Source organism: Mytilus trossulus, chromosome 11, assembly GCF_036588685.1.
Source record: "Mytilus trossulus isolate FHL-02 chromosome 11, PNRI_Mtr1.1.1.hap1, whole genome shotgun sequence".
In the NCBI taxonomy this organism is placed as follows: domain Eukaryota; kingdom Metazoa; phylum Mollusca; class Bivalvia; order Mytilida; family Mytilidae; genus Mytilus; species Mytilus trossulus.
This window is the reverse complement of record NC_086383.1, coordinates 49161384-49188445: the sequence shown is the minus strand read 5'-3', so window position 1 is coordinate 49188445 and position 27062 is coordinate 49161384. Positions and strand designations below refer to the sequence as shown.

Sequence of the window (27062 nt, the reverse complement as noted above, 5' to 3'; positions counted from 1 at the left end):
TTCTTTGTTGTATTGTTCAAATATGTATTTATTATGTTTCTAAAATTGCTGGTGAATAATATATTAAGTAGAATTCAAAATATGCCAATTAACTTTCCAGAGAATCTTTTCGGTATATATAAATATTTATTTTGTACGAGGATTATTTTCATTTTTATTTAAGATTAGATTCTTAATATATTTTGTACTGTCCTTTTCTTTTTGTCTTGTATACTTATTCAGTGGTTGTTTGTTTATGTGTTACATATCTGTTTTTTGTTCATTTTTTGTACATAAATAAGCCGTTAGTTTTCCGAAGTCGTTTTCCATTGTTATTTCGGGACATTTTAAATATGACTATGCGGTATGGGCTTTATTTATTGTTGACGACCGTACGGTGACCTATAGTTGGTAATTTCTGTGTCATTTTGGTCTCTTGTGGAAAGTTGTCTCCTTGGCAATCATATCACATATTATCATTTTATGTGTAGTGTACACATTTTGTTTTTGTCTCTGATATAGTCAGCTTAAAAGGGTTCCTTGATAGAATCTTAATTGTCGAAATGACTGGTTTTGTGCTTATTTTCACTTCAAATACCATAGATGAACAAATAGGACAGTAATAAACAACCAATGCAATTCATATGCAATGTATTAAATAAATTTGGCCAAGCAATTCTTCAGGAAAGCTCCAAGTGATTTACAGGAAGGCTCCGAGTGATATTACAGTCAACTTGCGAGCGATTGTACAGTCAATGAAAATATCCGACATGGAGAAAATGCATATATTTGGATTTCTACTGGGACAATGGCTTTGAAACTTTTAGACAGGTAAGACTATATATCAGAAAAGGTACATGTGAAAATCCAGGTAGCAAACAATGATTTTTCGATGTTTATTTGACATTTTTGATCGCTGTTGTGTTACAATTTTGACACGGATCTCCACCATTCTAAGGAAAACGTTTTGATGCATATATCTTTCTTATTATTTTATTGGTTCATATTTACATAAAGAATGTTTTAGCTATCAACACTTGAAGCAGAAACGTTATATAGGAACATAAGAGTTCGTCAAAGTTTCCATCAAGCAACTTGTTATTTTTCGAATGTCGGAGCACCGCTTGACAGTCTCCCGAATGACCAAAATATTAGAAAACCGTACAGTTCCGTTCCCACACTGTGTGAATGTAAGGAAAATTCAAGAAAATTGTACGTAGTTTGTGCTGAATGTGTATGCAAAACGGTCAGAAAGGAATTACTGTAACCAACTACAGCCAGTTTTTCCCGTACAATTCAAAAAGTTTCTCACGAAAGTATATGCATCTGAATTGAATATATGTATTGACCTAATAAAGGAGGAAAAGAACTGGGTGTAGGATACAGAGAAAATAGAGAGGAGAATAAACTAAGGCAGCACATTTCATACTATTATTTTCGTCACGAAAGTTAGCATTTGTTTGGAAAGACTGAGATGTATATATGCTGATTGCCAGTAGAATCACTCATCGATGAAAACATTCGAATGGCAGTTAAGATGAGAAAAAGATAAAAACAAAAAACAAAAAAACAAAAAACAAAAAAAAGTCCAGAAGATCCGGAATCACCGTCCCTTTTACACACACACCAGTATTTTATAACTTGTCATTGACATACATTTCACTCTTTTGGGTCTCCAGAGATACTTTTTAACATATAATAAATCAGCTGCATATAGATACATTAAATATAAATTTGAACGCATGACTGAATAAATAACTTGTTACATACCTTTTCTGTCTTTCTAGTATGTGACTAAATTCCTAACGAAACAGCACTATGCACAAACATGTTTACATATATTTATAATCAAAGCCTTTGTTATTCGATGCTAACCACGTTTTTTTTGTCACAGATTTATCATGCGATGCCTAAAATGATATGTTGAAACCCATAATGTAGTGTTTTGAAAGTGATTCTTGGTCATCTTGGTGATACCTCTTTCTACGAATTTTGATCAATTATATAATCAACCAAAAACTGTTGGACCAAACCTTAATACTGATTTCTCGTGCACTTCAACAAAAGTATAAATATTTGATAAGTGTTAAATATTAAACCAAAGTTTTAACAAATTAAACAAACACATTAATTAATTATTTAAAAAATTGGCATTCTGTGAAATTATCTCATTGAGAGCGTGTCGTACTCTTATCTAATTCTCTCTAAAACGCCTTATCCACCTTAAGTTTGAAAGCAGTTCTTGGTAAAAAATGTTTATTTATTTGATTTTTTTCCTCTTTTTCCCTACTTTTACTTTTGTTTCGGAGATGTCGCTTTTGTTTTGCGAAAGATTGATAAGATATTTGGTATATGATATTGTATGATATTGTATGGTTTTGCTCAGCCTTATCAACCGAGCACCTATATACAAGGGTGGTCTCAGGGCTCCGGAAGGGTAAGCAGATCCTGCTTCAAATGTGGCACCCGTCGTGTTGCTCATGGTTTTACAAACCCGGTTTGTATCGTCTTTAATATTAAATTTGATATATAACACAGGACGTTTTTAGCACATCTTTTTTTATACAGAGGAGCATGGGATATAATTTTTTAATACAAAATTGCGTGTGATATAAACTTATTCATTCGGTATTCAAAAGCTTGTAGCTGCTATTCCGACTTTGTTAAACGTCACTGGTGTCTGGGCAGACAAAAAGGATAAACCAGAGGAATGCCAAAGAACGTCTCGTTCTTTTTCTTAAACAGTTCATTGAAATACCAAAACCTTGTTGATAAATAATCTGTTTTAACTTCGCAAATTAACACGATGCTCTTGATATCCGTTTGACGTAGTTTTATACTTATCCCATCATTGTTTTATTGTGTTATGGTAAATGTTTGTATTGTTGTCTTTCATTTTTGCTAATGTGCCTTGTCTATATACCTTTGTTGATCTATTTGTTTGGTTTACAGTGATTAAGACTACAACAAAATGTTGACTGCTGTTCCCATATTTTTGACATTTTCACTTAATATGTGGGTTTATTTGTTCACACATCGTTGTCTATAAAATTGAATTTCATACAACAATCAAACAAGTACGAGGTATATCCAACTTTAAAAACAGGTTAAATCCACCTTTTTCTACATGAGAAAATGCCTATAACAAATCAGGAATATGCTAGTTGTTATCCATTCGTTGGATATGCTTTAGATTTTGATGTTGCCATTTGCTTAGGGACTCTCCGTTTAGAACTTTCTCGGAATTTGGTATTTTTTGTTATTTTACATTTTAAATCCGATGTTGATTTCACTTGTTTTTCATTTAATGTTTTATTATTTTGTCTTAAACTTACCACAAGTTGAAGGATTATACATGTATCATATTCCTATCAACGTACCGTACTGTCGCAATATGTTTAACATTGGACATTTATGTAACTTTGTGTATTTCTCCAGATGTGATTATTATTTTTAAAAAGGTATGCACGCTTAAAATGAAGAATTACCACCAATTAAAAATAAACATAAAAATTCTCAACTTGTGGAAGATAACACAAATCATTTCACAAAAAAAAAACTAACATATTTACAAAGTATTCAAATTAATTATTATCAAACCTCAGCATTAAACCAGTTTTGTTTGTCAGAACTGTAGTAGTAACAGTGTCCATTGTATTTGTGCCACGTGTTTTCTACAACAAAAAATAATATACAATAACAAACATAGCATTGTTATCTTAAATAAAACATTGACACTTGCAAAGTACCCTTCCGGGGTATGCCCGAAACTAATACATGAACCATTTAGTATCAACAAACCATTTGGTCTCTTGTGAAAAGTTGTCATATTGGCAGCCAAAATACATCCTCGAGTTTCGATATGAACAAGTGATCTGCACGGTAGCTACAATCTTCATTTTTGTAATGGAAAAGGTGATTGCGTCTTTCGATTTTCTTTATCTTTAAAGGATAAACATTAACATCTTTAAAAACATTTATCAAAAGCTTTGTCTTTATTTTTACATATTTTAACTAGATACTAACGACCTACAACCAGATCATCATGTTATCGCCACCTAGTTCACAGCAGCTAAGAATAAAAATGAATTTACACAACAAATGTCAATTATTTCGAGGTATTCATCTTCGCAAATACCATCATCAGTGATAATGCTCCCTTACAATAGTATTCTTGTTTGCTCGTCACCATCTGTAAATACAAGCTTCAATTTCAAAGAGTTAAATTTCTATGCTTTAGAATCGCCCACACAAATCATAATCAACTAATGTCCAAGGCTGATAATCAACTAGATATTTTGAACAAACTGTGGCAAATAAGACATGAACATTTATAGGTGTACGTACCTTGCAAATCTTTTCTGAGAAGCTGGAAAACGCTGTCAACCTTCTTAATATTTTCTCCTACATTACTAAGAGCGTCACTAATCCAAGCTGGTCCTGTAATTAGGCTGTTATATTTTTGAAGCCATCTTCTACATTTTTGACAGTCGTTCCAAGATGATCTTCCATTTCTGTGAGGGCAAATCTGGAGTCATCGAAATCTTCCTTTACCTCGTTTGAAAGGCAAGACAGAGAAGTTACATCTTTTGATATCAGCGCAACTAACATAGTCAATGCGACAATCATCGTTAGGTTTTTAAGATCGAAATGAAATATCTGGAACAAACTGAAATATGCATTGTAAAGTTAGATGTTTATACCAATTTGTGGTTATTTTACTTCAATTAAGATTATCTATTTGGGGTATCTGAAATCTATACTTGTTTCGTACATTTTCGTGATTGCATTTTAAGAAATTATCAAAATGTTTTTAATTTTAAGTTAGTTTTCATCCCTTTGACAAATTTATACGTTTTATTTGTTGCTAACGGAAACTTTATCCATTCAACAAAAAAGTTAGTCCCTCCATTTTAACGTTAAGAACCAGACAGATTTATTCATATTTAGTTTAACCATTTTTTATAAATGTATGCCATCCTAAAGTTGTACTAACTGCATCTTTTTACCCTCAATTATTGCAGTTGTATTTTAATGTCATTTTACTTTCTCTGTAAACTTGTATTTAGCATTTATAGAAAAAAATCAAATATCTATCTGACGTGTATAACAACAATAAAAATAATTAATGCTGGATTGCCGAAAATCGACTGATGAGAACCAACTATATTGGTTTATGTGTAGTTTACGCCATTGCTGGTGAACATAGCAATGAATTACAAAAGCTGATAATTAAGAATGATATATCGAAGCATTAGTGGTTCTTGCCATCGGAGACTGAAAATATGTCAGCACGGAATTGATCCAGTTTCAGAAAAAGGCAAATGATATGATTACCGTTCGCACAACACAAGTTTCTACAAAAAGATTCATACGGAATGCTGGTCACTTATTGTTAGAAAGCCTTAGATATAGCTCGTATACATATCCTAACGAAGAATAAAAGACATACATTTGTAAATGAATGATTGAATTGCTTTGTCGTAAATAAATTTATTGTAACTGTTAATTACCTTAATAAAATTAACGGTACCAATTTTCTTGCACCAGATGCGCATTTCGACAATACATGTCTCTTCAGTGATGCTCGTGCCCAAAATATTTGCAATCCAAAGCTTAAATAAAAGATGAAGAGCTATAATCTAAAACGTCCAAAAAGTATAGCCAAATCCGTGAAAGGAATCAGAGCTTTGCATGAGGGAGATACATTCCTTAATTTTTAATAATTTCTAATATTTTGTAACAGCAAATTTTAATAACAAAATAAATCCGTATTTTCATGCCAGTACCGAAGTACTGGCTACTTGGCTGGTGATACTCTCGGGGTCTTTTCTGTAACTGAAAAAAATGTGTCAATTGTTTGCCACTGCGAACATTTATACTCAGAAATTGGTGCCGTTTTATAATTAATGCGGATGTTTTTGTAAATCACAGTTGTCACATAAACGTAAAATAATATCCGTGAAGATTATAAAGAAATTTCTTTGTAAATTTAGTGACACTTCTCTTGAAAAGCTTGTAATCAAATATAGTATCGTGTTTATTTATACTGCGGGAACGAAACTATATAATGTTGGTTCAAGGTTAAAATTAGTTTTTGGTTCATTTGGATTGCACACAAATCGTTTCCCGTTCGCCAGTGCATAACTCCCTTAGACAAAGAGCCTGTAATAAAATACTCATTTAGATTCTATTTAATATCATCTTTTTGAAATACTAGCTTTTGGTTTTAACAACATGATACGCAAATTAAAAAAAAGGATATATAGGGATAATAAAAATTTAGGTTTATTCACGTTATCAAATTTATATAAGTTCCAAACAATTTATAAAGATTGATATATCATTCCTAAATGAACGACGAATCGATAAGTGTAAAAAAGTCAAAAACGTTTTATTAAAATTTACAAGCCACATCCTGTGTCCACTGTTTAAAATAGTCGGCAACATCATTGACGTACAGGTACGTCGCCATAACTTTTGCACTATAAGTTACGCTGTTGAGATGTTCACTAAAAGGACAATAATACACCATTCATGTTATATCTTACATAAATTATTATAAGCATGATAAGTAGCAGAATATTGCTGTCACTGTCCAGCAGTCAGTTAGTTTAAATCATTCGCATAGTCGGATGTTTTCATCAAAAGGGTGATTTTAGAATTTTATAATTCCCTTTCCGTATTTCTATCAATGAATACCAAAAGGTAACATATTTGCGACATTTTTCTACACGCAAAAGTCGCCAAAATAAATCGCCCGCAAAAATAATTTGGTTTACAGTAATACAATTTAAATTTTCAGCACATGTTTTAAATTTTTATAAAAAGTAAGAATATCTCAAGGGGTACTCGAAAACTATTGCAATACTTACACGTCGAAGAAACACTATACAAAAACTTAAAATTGAGTACGAAAACGACCTGATTGCTATGCAATTTACCCGCAGCGTTCACTTTAACAAGTTCAGAAAAAAAGCACATGTCTACTTTTCCATCTGAAATTCGTTCTGTTTTTAAAGTAAAATCTATTTAGAACCAAGGTTGAAACTAAAATTGCACATGGATGTCATTTTGTTTTGTTATTATCTTTAAATTCAAATTTTAAAGGTGTAGAGAATATTGGTTATTTCAATTGCTTTTTTGTGTATCAGTCAGAACAAGCAGAAGTAGTGAATGAAACTTTCATCTGAACATTTTCCTCAAAAGTCACATTTTGAAATCATATCTTTTAAAAATATTAAAAATATTAAGTTAGAAAATACAACTAAAAATCAACAGGCACTGGATTACTGCCATTTTTCCCTATGCATTTTAAGGTAATGGAGCATGTCTTCCGATATTTAGTGTAGTGAAAGGTCAATTAAATTTAAACTATTACATGTCTATAGCATTTTAAAGACCTTTTTGGATCTTGATTAAACAAATCAAAATCCCAATGTTATCCTATTTTTTATGAGCTCTTATAAAAACCTACCTAATTCAACATACTCTACATTACACTTGCTGAATCCCTATAACTGAACATTACGTAAATGTAGATCATTACATTTTACACAGTCTTATAGCATAACAATAGAAATGATCCCTAAGAAAATGTACTGGGAATGTTGGCCATAATCAAAGTATTACTACACATATATGTATTCATCTTGAATATGTGACTATGGACTATATAAAACACATCGATCAGTACTATTTTTTAAATATTTATAAGGTGTAGAAAGCGTGACTTTCCATCTTTACGATACCTTGGATTCAAAATACTAGTTCTGATTGAACATTACTGCATGCGTAATTGTAAATCACCCACAAACAAACGGACGTTTTACAAACGGAGTTTTACTGCAAATAGAAAAAGACATAAGCCGCCATATTTTTCATCCTCAATCACCCCTGGGACCCGCAGTAAGCTAATGATTTAAATTAACTGACTACTGGATAGCGACAGTTATATTCTGTTACTAATATTAATTTATATTAGATATACATGTAACACGAATGTTGTTTCATTGTCCTAATATTGTATTAGTTTTTTTCAAATGCGTTATTGATAGAGTTGTTTATAGCGTAGAAGTTCAGGCGATGTCACTGTATAACGTAACTACCAATAATGTTGCTGGCTATTAACAGTCAACAATCTTCATTACCGCTAAACATTAACCTATCACAAAATGGGCTGGTAAATTATCATAATTGCAAAAGACTTATTATCGATTCGTCGTTCATTTAGGAATCTCAACTCTTATGAAATTATTTGGATCTTCATAACGTAAACATACCTTCTAAATTTCATTATTTTCCGTATGTATCTTTTTAGTAATTTGCGCATTAAGATGTTAACTTCAAAAGCTAGAATCTCAAACGGATAATGGCTCTTTCATTTTTAATTTTCTTGGTTTTTTTTTTATAAACAGAATTCAAATATGAAATTAAAAAAGATAATAAACGAACGGGTAATAATTTGTGAGAAATCCCAACGACCTAAAACCGAATTTCAACCTTGGAGGACCATGACATAGTTTCAGTAATTTAGCCTGACTTTATGGTGCTAGTAACCGATATATGCCCATATGTATTTGGCAAAAGCATTCTACTGTCCAATAAATAACTAAAAGTATACATTATAACAATTTTGTAAATTTGCTTTATTTAAGGCCAAAAAGGGGTCTTACTAGAACTATTCCTTTTTCAAGAGAAGTCGCAGATAAAAATAATAAGTTCCTTATATATATTATATTACGTTTAGTTTGACAACTGTGATTCGCAAAAACATCCGCATTGATTATAAAATGGTTATGAATTCTGTATACAAATGTTCGCAGTAGCAAATAATTGAAATATTTGTTTATCAATTGTTATTTTATAATGTGTTCATACTAGATATATTTAATGCATTCTAACAATAAGTCACATTCATTTCGTTTTTTCAGACAAGGTTAAAGGAGGACCCGCACAGTGGGGATATACAAAATAAAGATGATCGTTCCCCATTTCTACTCGATAGAAGTGCCTAATTTTTTCATAACATTTGCATCATGTACCAAAGGTTATAAAATGAAAGTCTGGAAAAAATCGAGGCGGAGATTTTTTTATAATCATCAAATAATTATAGCAGACCAATAGACGTAATTGAGAAATAGGCGACAATGGCGCCTTATTCCATTTCGAAAACAAATACATAATTTTACAATTTATTGACACATATTGATATTTCTATAGTAGGGGCGGATACAGGCATTTTAAAAAAGGGGATTCCCAACCCAGAGTAATGAAGAGAGTCCAACTTTATGCTCCCATACAAATGCATTGATCGTCCAAAAAACTAGATGATCTAAAGAGCCTGTGTCGCTCACCTTGGTCTATGTAAATATTAAACAAAGGACGCAGATGGATTCATCACAAAATTGTGTTTTAGTGATGGTGATGTGTTTGTACATCACACTTTACTGAACATTCTTCATGCTTACAATTATCTTTATCTATAGTGAACTTGGCCCAGTAGTTTCAGAGGAGAAGATTTTTGTAAAAGATTACTAAGATTTACGAAAAATGGTAAAAAATTGACTATAAAGATCAATAACTCCTAAAGGGGGCAACTGACCATTTCGGTCATTTTGACTTATTTGTAGATCTTACTTTACCGACATTTATTGCTTTTTACAGTTTATCTCTATCTATAATAATATTCAAGATCATAAAAAAACAGCAGAATTTCCTTAAAATTACCAATTTAGGGGCAGCAACTCAACAACGGGTTGTCCGATTCATCTGAAAATTTCAGGGCAGATAAATCTTGACCTGATAAACAATTTTACTTCATGTCAGATTTGCTTTAAATGCTTTGGTTTTTGAGTTATAAGCCAAAAACTGAATTTTACCTTTATGTTCTATTTTAAGCCGTGGCAGCCATCTTGGTTAGTTAGCCGGGTCACGCCACACATTTTTTAAACAAAATATCCCAATGATGATTGTGGTCAAGTTTGGTTCAATTTGGCCCAGTAGTTTCAGAGAAAAAGATTTTTGTAAAAGATTACTAAGATTTACGAAAAATGTTTAAAAATTGACTATAAAGGGCAATAACTCTTAAAGGGGTCAAATTACCATTTCGGTCATGTTGACTTATTTGTAGATCTTACTTTGCTGAACATTATTGCTGTTTATAGTTTATCTCTATCTATAATAATATTCAAGATAATAACCGAAAACAGAAAAAAAATCCTTAAAATTACCAATTCAGGGGCAGCAATTCAACCACAGGTTGTCCGATTCATCTGAAAAATGTCTGGACAGATAGATCTTGACCTGATAAACAATTTTACTTCGTCAGATTTGCTCTAAATGCTTTGGTTTTTGAGTTATAAGCCAAAAACTGCATTTTACCCTTATGTTCTATTTTTAGCTGTGGTGGCCATCTTTGTTGGTTGGCCGGGACACACCACACATGTTTTTACTTAGATATCCCAATGATAATTGTGGCCAAGTTTGGTTTAATTTGGCCCAGTAGTTTCAGAGGAGAAGATTTTTGTAAAAGATTACTAAGATTTACGAAAAATGGTTAAAAATTGACTATAATGGGCAATTACTCCTAAAGGGGTCAAATGACCATTTCGGTCATGTTGACTTATTTGTAGATTTTACTTTGCTGAACATTATTGCTGTTTACAGTTTATCTCTATCTATAATAATATTCAATATATTAACCAAAAAAAAGGAAAATTTCCTTAAAATTACCTATTCAGGGGCAGCATTCCAACAACGGGTTGTCTGATTCATCTGAAAATTTCAGGGCACATAGATCTTGACCTGATAAACAATTTTACCCCTGTCAGATTTGCTCTAAATGCTTTGGTTTTTGAGTTATAAGCCAAAAACTGCATTTTACCCCTATGTTCTATTTTTAGTCATGGCAGCCATTTTGGTTGGTTGGCTGGGTCATCGAACACATTTTTTAAACTAGATACCCTAATGATGATTGTTTCCAAGTTTGGTTTAATTTGGCCCAGTAGTTTCAGAGGAGAAGATTTTTGTAAAAGTTAACGACGACGGACGACGGACGACGGACGCAAAGTGATGGGAAAGCTCACTTGGCCCTTCGGGCAAGATGAGCTAAAAAGGGGTCCAACTCCCGGACCCCACCCCCCTTGGATCCGCCAATGTATCGGGGTTAAATATATAAGGATTAAGCTGAAAAAATTGAGACTCCTACGTTAAAATGTATACAATTTTTTGTCCTACTTTGGACACCCCTTTTCGTTACGAATTTTGATGTGAAAAGCTATCGAGATAAGATGTCAAAATTTAAGGAAAATTGAAGGATATGCATTCTTTGTTCCCCTTTTTAATATCGCCATTTTATATAAGTGGATAAAATCGAAATCCGAATTTCCATTTTCAGATGTGAAAAAATAAGATTTCCTTTTATTTTTGGGTTCAAACATTAAAATGATAGAAACTCATATTCACTTGTAAGTGTGCTTACAATCAACAGTATTTACCGCCGGTACTTTGCCGTAAACAAATGAATATTTTTTTAGAAAAGCGCGCCATTGTTTAGTTGGCCGACGCCAAAAAGTCCAATTTTCGGCGTAGGTTTACTGAGCGCTGCAGAATCACATCTTGGCCTAGAAGGCACATCCGGTTGTCCTACTGTATTAGAAATGCATAGTGTGACCAATACTGTTACTTCGCAAAACATGTATCTTAACTTTTCAATATGTACATTCATTTATGTTAATGTAATCTTGAATGAATTTCCTATTTGATTTCATAAAAAAGAATTTAAGAAAACAGTTTTCACAGGAAAAGGACTTGTGTCTCGTATTCTAATGTAAACTAGTTTTTCATTCATCTTTATCCTGTAAGTTCGTTACGGTACTCAAAATCAATCTACAGCAAACAAATATGACGAACGTTGACAGGAGGTTATTTAACAAAATCCAAAGTATAGTTGTTTGTATACATATTTGTTTTTGTCTTTTCCTGTAGCTACACATAAACAGTGTCCGACAAGTGTACATTTTAATTCAGTATCAGAACACACACACAGACACGAGTGAGAGAGAGAAGGTAGTCCCAAACTTGTTATGACGTCTTTCACTAAATCTGTTGAATGTGTATTGATTGATACTCTGCTATTAAATAATATCATTTATTTATCGGTTGTATTGGCTAGTTGTAATTGACATTGAACTATCTATCAATAACTCCAGGTACTCTTAATACTAGCAGATGCAGTTTTTGTGTGTATTTTTTTATGTAAATTATTTTGTGTGTATTTCTGTGTCTGTGTTTCGTATCGATCTATTGAGTTAAGCTAGTATTAACAACTGATGTTCCTTCTTCCTTTTTGTTGTGCTGTTACACCACTGTCCCGTGTTAGGGGGAGGGTTCATCGCTCGGAACATGTCTTACCCCGCCGTACTCTTATATCGGCGCGGTCATGTGTTTCTATTGTTTTATGTTAATTGTTAAGTCCCTGTTTTTGTGTTTGAATACGTTACAATCTATGGAGGTAAGCTTTTTGCAGTTAATTTTTACATTCTGTTCTTATTTTGTTTTGTTATACCACTGCCACGTGTTAAAGGGCAGGATTCAGCGCTATATTCTATATTTGCCTGTCCAAAGTCAGGATACTAGAATTTAGCAGATGTCATTGGTTACTAGTAATGTCTGTGATATTTGTTTTTGTAAAATGTTGTTGTAAAAAAATTAGGCCATTAGTTTGGGTTTTTTGTTTGTTTGACGCTTTTTATATTGTGTCATGTCTAGGTCTTTTATAGCCAAACATACGGTATGGAGTTTATGTCGCACAGTAATCTGTAATTCACGTCATTCGAATTCTGGTGGATAGTCTCATGAACACATCTATTTATTTTTATATCAAAAACGAAACAGAAAAGTAAGGACTTCAATCATTTATTAAATATTTTATTCTGTCACTGCTACGTCATCTCAGTATACTCAGAAACCTAAAAATAAAACCACAATACATGATTAAACTAACAGTGAACCATTACGAAATTAAAAACAATTGTACTGTTATGTAACATGTTAAATATACTGCATAAGAAATTGACACTCATAAATCATGTTTACAAAAACAAAACTATGTGATATATTAATGAATTAAATAAAAATAATCCTTTAATAGTTGGTTGATCGATGAATTAAAAGCTCCAATGAGCCTGTGTCGCTCACCTGAAATTTTTATGTCTGCAATTGATGCATGAAGTAATGCAATCATCATACTTTCGTTTCAGAGAAACAAGCCAAAAACTGCATTTTAAAAGAAAATTAATTTAAAAAAAAGACTTTAAGGGACACTAACTCCTTATTGGGTCAATTAATCATTTGTGTCATTTGATTTTTTTGTAGATCTCACTTTGCTGAACAATATTTCTGTTTACAGTTTATCTGTATCTATAATAATATTGAAGATAACTAAAAACTGCAACATTTCCTTAAAATTACCAATTCAGGGGCAGCATCCCAACAACGGATTGTCTGGTTCGTCTGAAAATATCAGGACATATATATCTTGAGACCGGATGAACATTTTTAACCAGTTTCAATTTTTTTCTAAATGCTTAAGTCTCCGAGATATAAGCAAAAGACTGCAGTTTACCCCTTTGTTCTATATTAAGCCTTGTCTTCCCTGTTGATTGGCAGGCGGAGTCATTTAGAAGCATTTTTTAAAACTAGATACTCTAATGATGATTGTGACCAAGTTTGGTTAATATATATATAAATAATTGTGGTATAATTGCCAATGAGACAACTCTTCACAAGAGACCAAATGACACAGAAATTAACAACTATAGGTAACCGTACGTCCTTCAACAATGAGCAAAGTCCATACCGCATAGTCAGCTATATAAGGCCCCGAAATCCCAATGTAAATTATTTAAAACGAGAAAAGAAACGTCTAAATTTATTTACAAAAAATGAACAAAAAACCAATATGCAACACATCAACAAACGATAACCACTGAAGTACATTCAGAATGTGGTGGGGTGAAACATGTTAGTGGGATCCCAACCCTTTTCTAACCTTGGCCAGTGGTGTAAAATTAGTTGAAAAAGGCTTTATTCTTCAGATGGATAAAAATACAAATACTTCAAATACAAGTGGACGTGGTCGTGTATTTGTACAACCAAACAACAAACAACAAAAAGACACTAAGTACAGATCTGAGAGTACTCGCAGTTACTGACGGCTAGTTCAAAGCCACTAACAACAAATAAAAGAATCATGCATCTTAGACAAAATTAGCAATCAGTACACATTCAACATCAAAATGATTAAAAGTCATAAACAGTCAGAGAAGAACATCAACTTGTGCAATGCTAAGATACAGGTATCGACAGATTGAAGATCCATGAATGGAAATAAGCATATAACAATGATACTAAGTTTGTTTTTAATTTACTGATCATAAAAATCTATACCAATACCAATAAAGATCTAATTTAAGTGTTGAATTGGTAACCTTTCAGACTCAGTTTATTTAATGAATCGATTAGTGTGCCATAAACGTTTCTCAATTTCTGGTCACGGTAAACAACATTTCCGAAAATAATAAGGATGTGTTATCCTGTTTGAAATAATGTTCTACAAGTACAACCAACATTCAAAACCAAATCTTTACATATATGGAAGAATTTTAAAGTAAAGGTTTTAAGCAATTTGTGGTAACGAAATCCCTGGCTTAATAATTTACCAGTTATACATAGAAACAACGTCCGTTAAAATCAAAACCCTCACAAGAGATACGGGCATATCCAACGAAGTGAAATTTAAACACCGTAAGATGGTGCCAAAGGAACATCAACATCTAAAAAGGAAAAATAAACAATAGGGAACGAAAAAATCGTCCCTTTTGTCGTAGATTTAATGTGGAGTTTCCTGTGTAAAATCGATATATCTTAATCTCGAAAAGGACAATTATTACCGTTTAAATGTGAATTGTTTAAAGACACTTCCATGGGTAGAGTTTGGATGTATATTTAGAAAATTCTTGATTATTTAACGAAAAAAATATCATCACGGTAAGTGTTGTTTAACTTATCAATTTTAAAATGCAATTCAGATGTGTAGTTTGGTCATCAGCTGTGATTCATAACAATACAAAAAAAAGTCTGCTATTAAATGGGCGCAATTAGTGCCCATCGGAATACCTACAACCTGTCGATAAACTTTATTGCCGAAACGAACAGAAATATTATCAAGGAGAAAATAAACAGCTTCGATCAACTCATTACACCTATAGTAAGTATATCTAGTATTTTTACCTTTCTCATCAGAGAAGAAGACTTTAAATAAGTTGCATCAAATATAATTGCATTTAGATTACCCAAACGACCATTTAATTACAATGGAAAACTGTTGTTTGATAAGATTGTGTGGAAGTGTAGTGAAAAGTGTAGAAAATTTAAAACTGTCAACAGAATCAAAAGGACCGTCAAAAGCACGTACTTTATCTAAAACATCAAAAGAATTTTTACACTCAACAAATAGGTAATTCCACTTTTTTCATATATTTTATTACAATAGTTTACGATAAACTCTTTGATATTAGTTAAGGAACTTGTTAAAATCACTGAAAGATTAGTTGTAGAAAACTTACTGGAGGCCAAGATGATCCGATATTGTACTGGATTATTTTGTGCATAGTTTAGGTAACCAATACTTAGTATAGGGACCTTCAAATGTTCATAAGAAGCCTTAGGGCACTACTTATTCAGGTCCGGTCGGAAAGAAAGTAGTACATATTATGATATTGTAATCATTAAACTAATCTTATAACTGTGCAGTTTATAAGTCACTGGAACAATCACAGAACGATTGGAACTTTCCATTTGTCTTACATAAGGATTCCATAATAACCCTAATAAAAGATGCGTAATTCAAACTTCTACATTTTACTAGAAACTATCGTTGTAACTTTGTAGGACGTTCAATTTCTAGCGTGTTCAAGAAATGTTCGTGACAACTATGTATATACAGACACTAGAGTTAAAGGCCGTGTTCACATTGACCTAAATTCGGTGTTGTGTTAGTGTAACTCACACGTAAACTAAACACAATTGCATTCCCATTGATAAAACTCAATGTTTACGTGTAGTTTAAATCATTTTTTACCTACACACAGTCGATAGACAATGTAGGCCTTGTGTAGGTTAAGTGTACACAAAACTAGGCATTTAGGACATTAGTTTTATCGTGTATATATTTAAGGAGGAAACTATTTTTGAGTAAAATTGATTTTTTGATAATTATTAGTTGTCTAAATTTTACAGATTTTTTTTGTTAAAAAAAATTAACGTACTTTATTAACCCCTAATCAAGACTCAAAGCAGCATCATTGCCAAACCCATTAGACAGCAACCAATTGATTTTCGGGGGGTTATTATAGTTGAGTATAAAACATAAAGGCAAGGGGGTGGGGGTGGTGAGCTATGGATTTTGTTTTGGAAACAAAAAATGTTTCCAGTTTTTGGCCCTAAAAAAAAAATTGTTTGTTTCACCCTCAGCTGCCATGCACTACTAGTATATATAATGCTAAAATTGATTTCGACTTGTCATCAAAATTTTTCCTTAAAAAAATCAATAGCTCACGCCCCCTCCCCCTCCACAAAAAATGAAGTAAATAGTTGCTGCCTAATTCATTTGAAAAGGTGTTCCCGAATCGACTTGACGTACACAGAAATATTCGCCACTGGTCTTTACTCAAAAAACGATTAACGCATAAATGCATGACTAAAAAAAGTGTGAGGTAAATGATAAAATTATGTTTGTCTAGAATCTCAGATCCGTTAAATAACACGTAAAATAAATAAAAAAACGTTACCCTATTCCTTTACCAAATACTCCTTGGAGAAGAAATAAATTTGAAACGAACAGAAAAGATAAAAATGTAGTGATCCCTAATATCGCAATCCTTTTTTTCGACTGTAAGCACGCTGTTGCAGCTAACGTTTTCTAATGCGTTATCAAGACATCTCTAGTATATTCAAGCTACTACAAATTATAAAAATGGCTTTCATAAAGTAATAAACCACTTAACTTAAAAAAAGGAGGAGGGTTATTTTTTTTTTATCTGAGTCAGATTTTTTTACGCGCGTACGTTTTTATTCCTTTTTTTCGATGCTGGTGATCAAATACTTTTTTTCAATATTTAACACTGTAATGTATGGGGAAACTCTTGATTCAGAATATTTTTTTTTATCATCTGTATGACTATTTTTTTTTTATATCAATTTGGGGATCGGGATATTTCCATTCCCATCCCCCACCCCTCTTTTGAAGTCAAATGGTTGTTCCCTTACCACTAGAAACATTTTGAATTCAGTTCTACGTAATGAACATTTAAATGACATAAAGTTTACAAGTGGGAACAAATCTTATGTACAGGTAGCTAAACAAGGTGTATAGATGTGAACAAATGTAATGTGAAACCAGTGTACACTACACTAAACTAATTGTAAAATGTTTACTCTACATGGCGTTTGGTATGACCACGACCAAAGACTCAGACTTAGAAATCGATATACACTAGTATTCACAGCATTTGAATTGACACTTTAATTCTACAAACAACATCATACTGGATCGTGACCTTAGTAGTGAACGTAATATTCAGATTGGATTCCGATAGGATTTCCGGATACAGATAAAGTTAAAAGATTGGACTCATACTTTGACATTTACGGGGACAGTAATATTTTTGTAATACTTCTTGCAAACTTATTCAGTTTTGTAATTGATTTGTGTCTTTTGTTGGCTACAATTTAAAGGTGATTTCGGCCGTAACAATATTTTAAACAAAATAGTTCCTACGCATAACTGTATCTTTGTCAATAGCGGGTCTATTTGGCTAGTTGTGGTTTCAAATGAAAACTGGAGACTTGCAAACTGTAGAACCCTTGTGGTAAGATTTATTTGAATTATAAAGAAGTACATGAAATTTTGATAGAATGGCTCATTTGAACTGTTGTTCAGATCAGAAGTTCCTGTTTTTATACTATGAAACTTCCGGGAACTTGTACGGTCTAATATGCAATTAAAGATATGTTGATTTTTTTATTTCAGCACAAGTCAGGATAATGTACAGTTTTGACATGAAATAACTGCCACTTTATTTGAACTTAAGATAAAGTATCCATTAATGCTTGAAATTGTAGAATTTAACATAGAAAGCAATGTGGTGGTGAATAAGTGGCTGTTATTTAGTTATGGTATATAAAAAAGAAGATGTGGTATGATTGCCAATGAGACAACTATCCACAAAAGACCAAAATGACACAGACATTAACAACTATAGTATGTTTGTTTACTATAATTATATGACTCTCTGTGGAGTGCTCAGACTTGAATGCAATGGACTTAAAATTGCATTGTAACATTCATACATTTATTTAAATAAGAATCAAGTGATTTTTAATCAAATTTTCCCCGTTTACACCAATTTTTAAAAAACAAAGAAAGAGCATCTTTGGATACATGACGACATTGTTCATGTTGTTGCCAATCTCTTTTATATGGAGGACGATATGGTGTTCCTTTTTTTTAAAGCTTTTAACCTGACGGTCCTGGAAGACATTTAGGTTCCACGTAATATCAGGGCCATAGGGAACATATCTATACTTCGACAATTCACAGTTTCAAGTTAAAGGATTATTAAGTTTGTATCAGTAGTTTCAAAAAAGAAGATTTTTGTAAGATTAAAAAAAAATTACGAACAAATTTACTACATAGGACAATAACTCCATAAGGGGTCAATTGGCTACTTTGGTCATTTTGTCTTATTTGTAGATCTTATTTTGCTAAACACTTTCACTGTTTATAGTTTATCTATTTCTATGATAATATTCAAGATAATAACCAATGTCAGATTTGCTCTAATTGCTTTGGTTTCAGAGATATCTACATTTTACCAATATGTTGTATTTTTCCGTTTCTGTGTGTGTTGTGTCGTTGTTCTCCTCTTATATTGAATGCGTTTCCCTCGGTTTTAGTTTGTTACCCCGATTTTGTTTTTTGTCCATGAATTTATGAGTTTTGAACAGCGGTATACTATTGTTGCCTTTATTTAGCCATGGCGGCCATCTTCTTTGGTTGGCCGGGTCATCGAACACTGGTTTTAAACAAGATACCAATGATAATTGTGGCCAAGTCTGGTTAAATTTGGCCCAGTATTTTCAGAGGAGAAGATATTTGTCAAAATTTAAGATGGACGACAGACGACGGACGCCAAGTGATAAGAAAAGCGCACTTGGTCCTTTGGCCCAGGCGAGCTAAAATTGAAAAGAATCTTCTTTCGTTAGATTATCACTCAATTCTTTTAACTTTTGAAACCATTGGCTTCACGCTGGTATCATCTTGAATGTATTACCAAAAGTGATTGGAAATCGTTAATGGTGAATAAATTGGTTATATTTGTGCAGAGTTCAGCTTTTTAACAACACTCCTAACATTAATATGTACAATGTTATATGTTGTAACCCGTGCTCAGACATCAAAATATTTCATTATGGCATTTTCTTTTCTTTCACCAAGTATTAGCCTCAGAGTGCAGACCTTTTTTTATATATATTTTACTCAAGAGTATAGATAAGAGACACAAAAATGTAAAAAATATATTCAAATAAAACACCGACTACAATCAATAACAGATAAAAAATGTTGTACTTACAGAAATTACTCTCGCATATATAATTATATTTAGTGTTGCAAAAATAGTCCATCCATTCTCCATTGCTATTGGAAGCGTAAGCAACACAGTTGTTTTTATTGCCTCGTTTACCATAACTATGATTCCATGGTAGATAAGTAGCTTTGGTTTGATCAATAGTCCATCGAAATTCACCCTCATTCAAATCCGTAAGTCCTATCCGGAAATAGCCTCCTGAAAAAATGTATAAATAAATTGAATAACTAGTCAACAAACTATTAATTGATTAATTTATGTTTTTAAAATGTTTTCTTGTCTTTGTATATATACAGCAAAAAGTAATTTTTTTGTAATAACATGAACAACACGGCGGGTGCCACATGTGGAGCAGGATCTGCGTACCCTTCTGGATCACCTGAAATCACACACAGCTTTTTGGTGGGGTTCGTGTTGCTTAGTCTTGTGTGTTGTGTACTTGTATTTGTTTCTTTGTCTTTTTTTTCTTTTTAAGCCATGTCGTTGTCAGTTCATTTTCGATCTACGCCTTTGGTTGTCCCTTTGGTATCTTTAGCACTTACAAGAGGTGCTAAATATACCACCTCTTGTACAATAACTTTCAAAATCTTAGAGAGCATTTTGCTTTTCAAGATAATTATAAGCAAAAGTTACAGTGTCATCTGCATACAACAAAACAATAATTTCTAAAAATGCATGTCTTGCATTATAAAAATTCTAGACGCAATGCATTCAGCTCTGAAGAGGTCTTCTATTTCATTTAAAAATATGGAAAACAAAAAAGGGGAAAGACGGTTATTCTGACGAACTTCAATCATGCACGGATCTTGTATTATTGTATTTTTTTAATGACACTAGATACTAGATACTAGATGAATAAAAAATCTCAAATATGATTTTTTTTGTTTTTTCAATCATTAATGAAAGTAAAATTGTGAAATATTAATTCGCTTTTTTGCACCAAGTATGGTTCAATTTGTCAAAATAAGCTAAGAAACATTGACGAAAAATTATTCACATGCAAGTGAATAATTCTACCTTGTTGGATCCGTAGTCATGAAAACTTCAATTTAACCCCTTTTCCAGAGATTGATAAAGCATGGATTGTGCATTTTAAGTTATTTAAAGAAAAAGAATGTCAACATTCAAGGTGAAACAAAGGTAATTCATTTAATTGACTGATTCGATACACAAAACATAATGTTTATGCAGGTAAAAACGATGATTTACATATATTTTTAATCTATAATATGAAATTAAAGGGGCACTTGCTGCCAAATTCATGTTCACCGATTTGACTCAAATTCTCATATTTTATTTACAACAATGTTAAACATTTTTCCAAACTTCCAAAAGTATAAAAATAATCAATTTACAGGACATGGTCTCAATAAGATGTAGCTCCGTTTCGTGTGAATTTTAGCTAAGACGCCATCTAGTATTATAGATTTGTTGTCTTTTTTACCTATATAAGAATTATGTTTTGTGGATTGAATCAGTTAATCAAATTATTTACCTTTGTTTCACTTTCAATATATATATATAATGGTGACATTATTTTTCTTTAAAGAACCGTACACGGACATTGCATGCGTTATTCTATATCTTTGTACGGGGTTAAATTGGAGTTCACATGAATACAGACTTAATGAGGTCGAATTATTCACTTGCAGGTGAATAATTTATTATCAATGTTTATTAGTTTAATTTGACAAAATTGAACCATTTTAGCTGATAAAAGCAAAATATTATTTTACAATTTCACTTTCATTAATGATTGAACAAAAAAAAATAATCTTTTTTTATACATCTCGTAGCTAGTGCCACTTTAAACATACCATAGAAAATCCCATCGCGTGACGAGTTCGCATTCTATTGATATCTATATGTATATTAACATCGCTTATATGACCATCATAGGTCTTCTAGACTAAAATACATATGAAACGAAGCTACAGTTTATCGAGCCCATGCTCTGTTAATTGGATATTTTATACTTTATATAATTTGGATAAATGTTTTACATTGTTACAAAACAAATATTAGAATGTGAGTCAAATCGGTGAACATGAATTCGACAGCTAGTGGCCCTTTAACACACGATATCAGAGTATAACGTTTCAATATATTTACGATTGCTGATTTCGGAGGGATGCTTTATAAGCCAATTAACTGTGTTTTAAAGTTGTTATTAAAAGGTTTGTTAATTATTATTATTATTTATTATTTACAATATTTATATAGCGCATTATCTTATTAAAAATTACTCTAAGCGCTTAACATAAAACAATCAATGCAGTTAAAAAAAAGGAAAAAAAAAGGTGTTAAACATTAAAACTATTTACCTGTATCATTTGGCGAAATTGGGATCAAATGTTTAATTTCGGAGCAATGTAAAAACAAATATCTTGCTTCAGGGGGAATACTCACACTAAAAGCATCTCTCTTAGTATATGTAAGAGAATGATGATCCCTTTCTTCTTGATTAAGTACGAGCGATATCGACTACTTATAATGAAGAAAGGGATTATCATTATCTTACAATTTAGAATATTGTAAAGTGCTCAATGGTAAAATGATCTCTTGATTGGTTGTATTTAAAAAATAGTTCCATTGCCAGTGCAATGTTTGCAATTAATGCATGACTTCCTTTAAAAGCTATTTCAGTTATGAATAAGTTTTAGTGATGTAAGGACTTTCTTTTAATTTTGGAAAATATTAAAGATTGTGATTTAGACATTAGATGTCACAAAAGTACAATGAACTTGTGAGAAAAGTTTCTTGATTGTGAGTATGATTGTAAATCATAAAAAAATTATGCGAGGAATTATTGAATTATTTTTTTGGTTTATGTGCAGTTTAAATTATTAAATTCAAAATTTGAATTACAGCCAAAATTTATTTTAAAGTGGTTGTTAGAACAATCCTTTGCATTAGATGAATGAAGCAAGACACCGCCCCTCTCTTATTGGAAACTTTTTGTTGATAATTTAGAGATTTACTGAAGCATAAACGGAGCGGGCCACCCTCATTTTGTAGTCAGTGCACCTACCCCTTTTATAAAAAAAAATGAATCCTATTAGAATCCAATGCTTTTGAATAATATTCAAAGTTTAGCTAAATTCCTTTTTGAAATGATCTGAGATTTTAAAATAGTATATTTAGCTAAAAAGATTAATATATTTTTCAATCTTTTTTGTTGTTTAAAAAAAATGGTTTGTTTTAGTATAAATTTAAAGTTATTTATATTCTCAAATAACGTTAAAACTTCATCTTAATTTAATTTAATTGTTTGTTTCAAAATCAAACTTTTAGTCAGATTTCATCAATTAATGTAATAAAAGCTGATAAGTGTGCTTTAGAGCATTTGTAACTCATTAATATAAACTATTTGGTTTGGGCTGTAAAAAGGCCTAAACAAAAGGTTAAACTTATGATTTCATTCATTCTTCACAATTATGAAACACCGAATGCTACAATTTCACTGGACGAGAGCACTTTGCTATAATATAATTTTAAAAAAGGAAATGATCCCTGAAACCTCATTGAGATGAGTGATTTACTCATTGACGATATACTTGCTGATACATGTGAAAAAACACTAATCTATTGAAATTTAGAAAGCCCATTTATCTAAGAAGAATACTCATACAGTTAAATAAATTCAGAAAAATAAATTTCAATTACCGACTTTGGATGATGTTATTTGATCTACATGTAATAACCTAATGGTTTTTAAATTTTTGATCTATGATGAAAATGAAAACGAAGACAGTTCTCTATCATTTGGAGTATGAATTTTTGCAACAATTTGGATGAAAATAACAATATTTTGCTTTTATTCATTTTAGTTTAAAAGAAGAATTAAATGTAAATTCAGAAATAAGTATAAACCCCTTAAACTATATATGATTTTTATATACTTCTTGGTCTGCCTGCATATATTTTGTCATTCTCTTGTTTGTCACCAATCTGAGCAATATAACCATTAATCTCCCTGCATTTTCTCTAAAAAAAAAATATAAACATGTAAATTATGAACATTTCTATATCATTGTTTATTAACAGACAACAGCAGAATGTCGCCAACGGGTCTGCAATGCAGCGAGAAATTCCCGCACCCGGGGGCATGTTTACATGTTTTCGTCATTTCAGTGTACAGTATTTAAGTAACAAGATTCATTTTGACTAAAACATGCATTTTTTCTTCTTGTTGGTGTAATCCTCCTTTTGATAATACAGCGTATTTTTCAAGATTAGATACGAGATACAAGGTCCGGTCACAATACTTGACCACAGTTACTTAATCTTTCAAAATCATTTATCTTAGCTTTAGACAGTGGCTTTAGCATAATAACCAACTTCTGTGAAATAAGACAAATATTTGCAAGAGAGAAACAAGAGTTCACAAGTAGTTCTCATACCTCAGCATCGAACCAGTTTTGTGTGTCAGAACTGTAATAGTAACAGTGTCCATTATACTTGTGCCATTTATTTTCTACAAAAAATGGGTAAACTAAGTAACAATAATAGTAAAGTTAAACATACTATATTTATACACATTTATGAAACATGAATAAGATAAAATATATGAACAAAAGAAAAACGTTTATAATTGAAAAGCAATCCATCAACTAGAGCAATTTTATATGAAGTGTAATGAGCGGGGAGCAATACATGTATATTACATGAAATTCGGGTTCACCTAACGTGTAAATTGACAAAACTCGAACTTAATTTGCTTGTCTCAGTAAATTATGACCCCAGTATCTGTAAAACAATTCTTTGATTCTGAAACTGAAGGACTAAGGGTTATCTCATTGTTCGTACACCAAAATGAAAATAACGTTACGTTAACGTTGAATTTCGATTGTTTGGAACGTTTTTAACCAATCATAATGTTGTGTGTACGCTATTGAAAATATTACCCAGAATGCATTAGATTCTGAAACGGCCAAATTGGTAACTAAACTTAAACATAGAAACCATACGAGCTGTGAAACTTGGACAAACACATACAGATATCAGACAAAAGTGAGGTCAATTTCATGATAAAGTTGAAAATACAAATGAGGAATGTGTCAAAGAGACAACAACCCAACCAAAGTTTAAAAAACAACCATATCCTAAACCAGAAAGGCGTGCTTCAGCTGACCCATAAACAAAAATATGTCCTTTTTAAGTGGTAATGGAGGCCACACTAAACTCCAAAACATATAAATGAACTAAAATTAACAATCATTCAAGACTTACAACTAAGAGAGGCTCCTGGCTTTAGACAGGCGATAATGACTATCAGTTACTTACATGCCAGCTCCAGACCTCAACTTAACTGATTGAAAGGTGAAAATCAGGCACAACCCCTCCCTGTTAGCTATTAAGTATCTTAGCATGATAAAATATATGAGAAAAACATAACCTATACCATGTCAAAATCTGGTTTTCGAATAAATGTGTTTATTTAAAATGCAAAGACCCTATGACTGATTCAATATTGATCATGTTTATATAATATGCAATCTTTAATGACCTGACAATGGTATAGTAACTATATCCCTTCTGAATAAATCTGTTTAATAATTTGGTTTAGTTTTAAGGTGAATGCCGACATGTTGGTGAAGAATATTGTCATAAAAGACTGGATAGATAGATAGACAGATAGAGAGATAGATACCTTATTCTCTAAAAAACTAAATACAAGTTAACAGATAAACATACACTATAAATACATATGTATAGTTGAGGTACAAAAATGCAGTACGATATTCTAAAATGAAGTACAAATTAAGATGACATACATCTTAAGTAACATATATGATAAAAGATTAAACTCGGTAGAAAAAGATAAGTCAGATGCCTATGCATTTACATTTTCAGGGAGGGAATAATTTTTTATCGATACACTTAATAAATGAACACTGTTTTCTTAACTTTGTCGGGGTATTCTAAAACTTACATGATGCACATATAAAAATACATTGATATATTCCGTGTTCATTAGGTAAAGTGCTATAAGAATTAAATTGCTTTTCTTTATACAAAATCATATGAAACTGCTTCCATCGTAGCTCTCAAAACAGTATGTTTGACTATGTCATATTATTAATTACGCTCGTTTAAGATAACTCATGCTGCCCGTTTGGAAGCTTCAAAAACCTGTCATCATTAGCAGCATTGCGAGCACCTAACCAAATTGTACAAAAATAATTGAAATATAGAAAACGTTTGAATTTCGGTTTTAGAAAAAAAAAACTGACTTCAATACCTGCTACGAAATCCTACTGAATAAAACTTTAGTTGATATAGATTAAATAGCATGACGAATATATATTTCGTCTATTTAACAAAGTGTTTTGACTATTCAGTTGTTTTGGTGTATGAAATGCATTCATTATGTTTATAGTCTTTAATAACTTAATTATTAGTATTACGTTGAAAAATATTTTAGGACATATCTATGATAATTTCATTGACACTGCCTAATTACTGCAAATCAAGTTCAGTCAGTTTTTCAGTACTGCAAATGTCAGTCATGTTCAAATGCTGATAGTTTCAATCATTTCTCAGTACTTCAATGTAGTTTACAAAATATAAATCGAAAACAATAGGATGAAGTTGAAAGATTTTGCAAATAGGTTAATTGTGCGAGTGTGCCAGAAAACAAAATTGTCTATTAAATGTTACTTCTTGCGATGTTAAGTGTTAAATTTAGCAATTAAACTAGACATTCAAAACAAAATTGCAAATAGTGGAAAAAAAATGATAAAACAGGCTATACTTCTTACTCTGTAAGTCTTTCCCTAGAGCCTGGAATTCGCTATCAACTTTCCTGATCTGTTCTCCCACAGTCGTTAGATCTTTTTTGACTACTCCAAGCTGGTTCTGTATTAAAGCTGTTATACTGTTGAAACTTTTTTCTAGTTTCTTAACGGTGTTTTTAAGATTTTTTTCCATGTTTGTAAGGGCAATTCTGGAGTCATCGAAATCCTTCTTTGCTTCGTTAGAAAGACAAGGAATTGAAGTGACATATTGGCATATAACCATCAACAAAATGATCCGTACGAAAATCATCTTTGGTTTTTATTCAAATTTCAAACCTGTGAAATGGATTTGAAATAATTTTCTCTTTAATAGCATTGAAAATAATTGTATTTGCATTAAAATACTCTAACACGTTATTACTATTCTATAAACCACAAGTATAACCACAATGTATCGAATATGTTTTCAATTTGTTATATAACACAATGATAACCTTTGTATGAGGTCGATACTATAAGTTATATGCTTCGCTACTGACCCCTATAATATGTATATTTTACTCACCCTCTATGGTTCGCAGGGGGTTATTAGTGAACCGTATAACTTTTCCTGTCACGTTTTATAAAAAAA

General features: G+C 31.7%; 1 protein-coding gene across 1 annotated transcript; it reads right to left on the bottom strand.

The window, feature by feature from the left end:
* Positions 1–3573: 3573 nt before the first annotated feature.
* Positions 3574–26624, bottom strand: LOC134690115 (C-type lectin domain family 10 member A-like). Its single transcript, XM_063550087.1, has 6 exons — positions 26456–26624; positions 24095–24186; positions 23594–23678; positions 19788–19889; positions 4327–4419; positions 3574–3653 (listed from the first exon to the last, which is right to left on the bottom strand). The coding sequence occupies exons 1-6, from the start codon at positions 26622–26624 to the stop codon at positions 3574–3576; spliced, it is 621 nt and encodes a 206-aa protein (XP_063406157.1).
* Positions 26625–27062: the final 438 nt, after the last annotated feature.

Bases quoted from the DNA above. Each gene is read 5' to 3' on its own strand.
- LOC134690115 (XM_063550087.1), bottom strand. From the start codon at position 26,624: ATGGAAAAAAATCTTAAAAACACCGTTAAGAAACTAGAAAAAAGTTTC. The intron at 23,679-24,094 runs GTATGAGAACTA...TTTTTTTTTTAG, and splicing joins AAAACTGGTTCGATGCTGAG to AGAAAATGCAGGGAGATTAA. The intron at 3,654-4,326 runs GTACGTACACCT...TTTTTGTTGTAG, and splicing joins TCTCAGAAAAGATTTGCAAG to AAAACACGTGGCACAAATAC.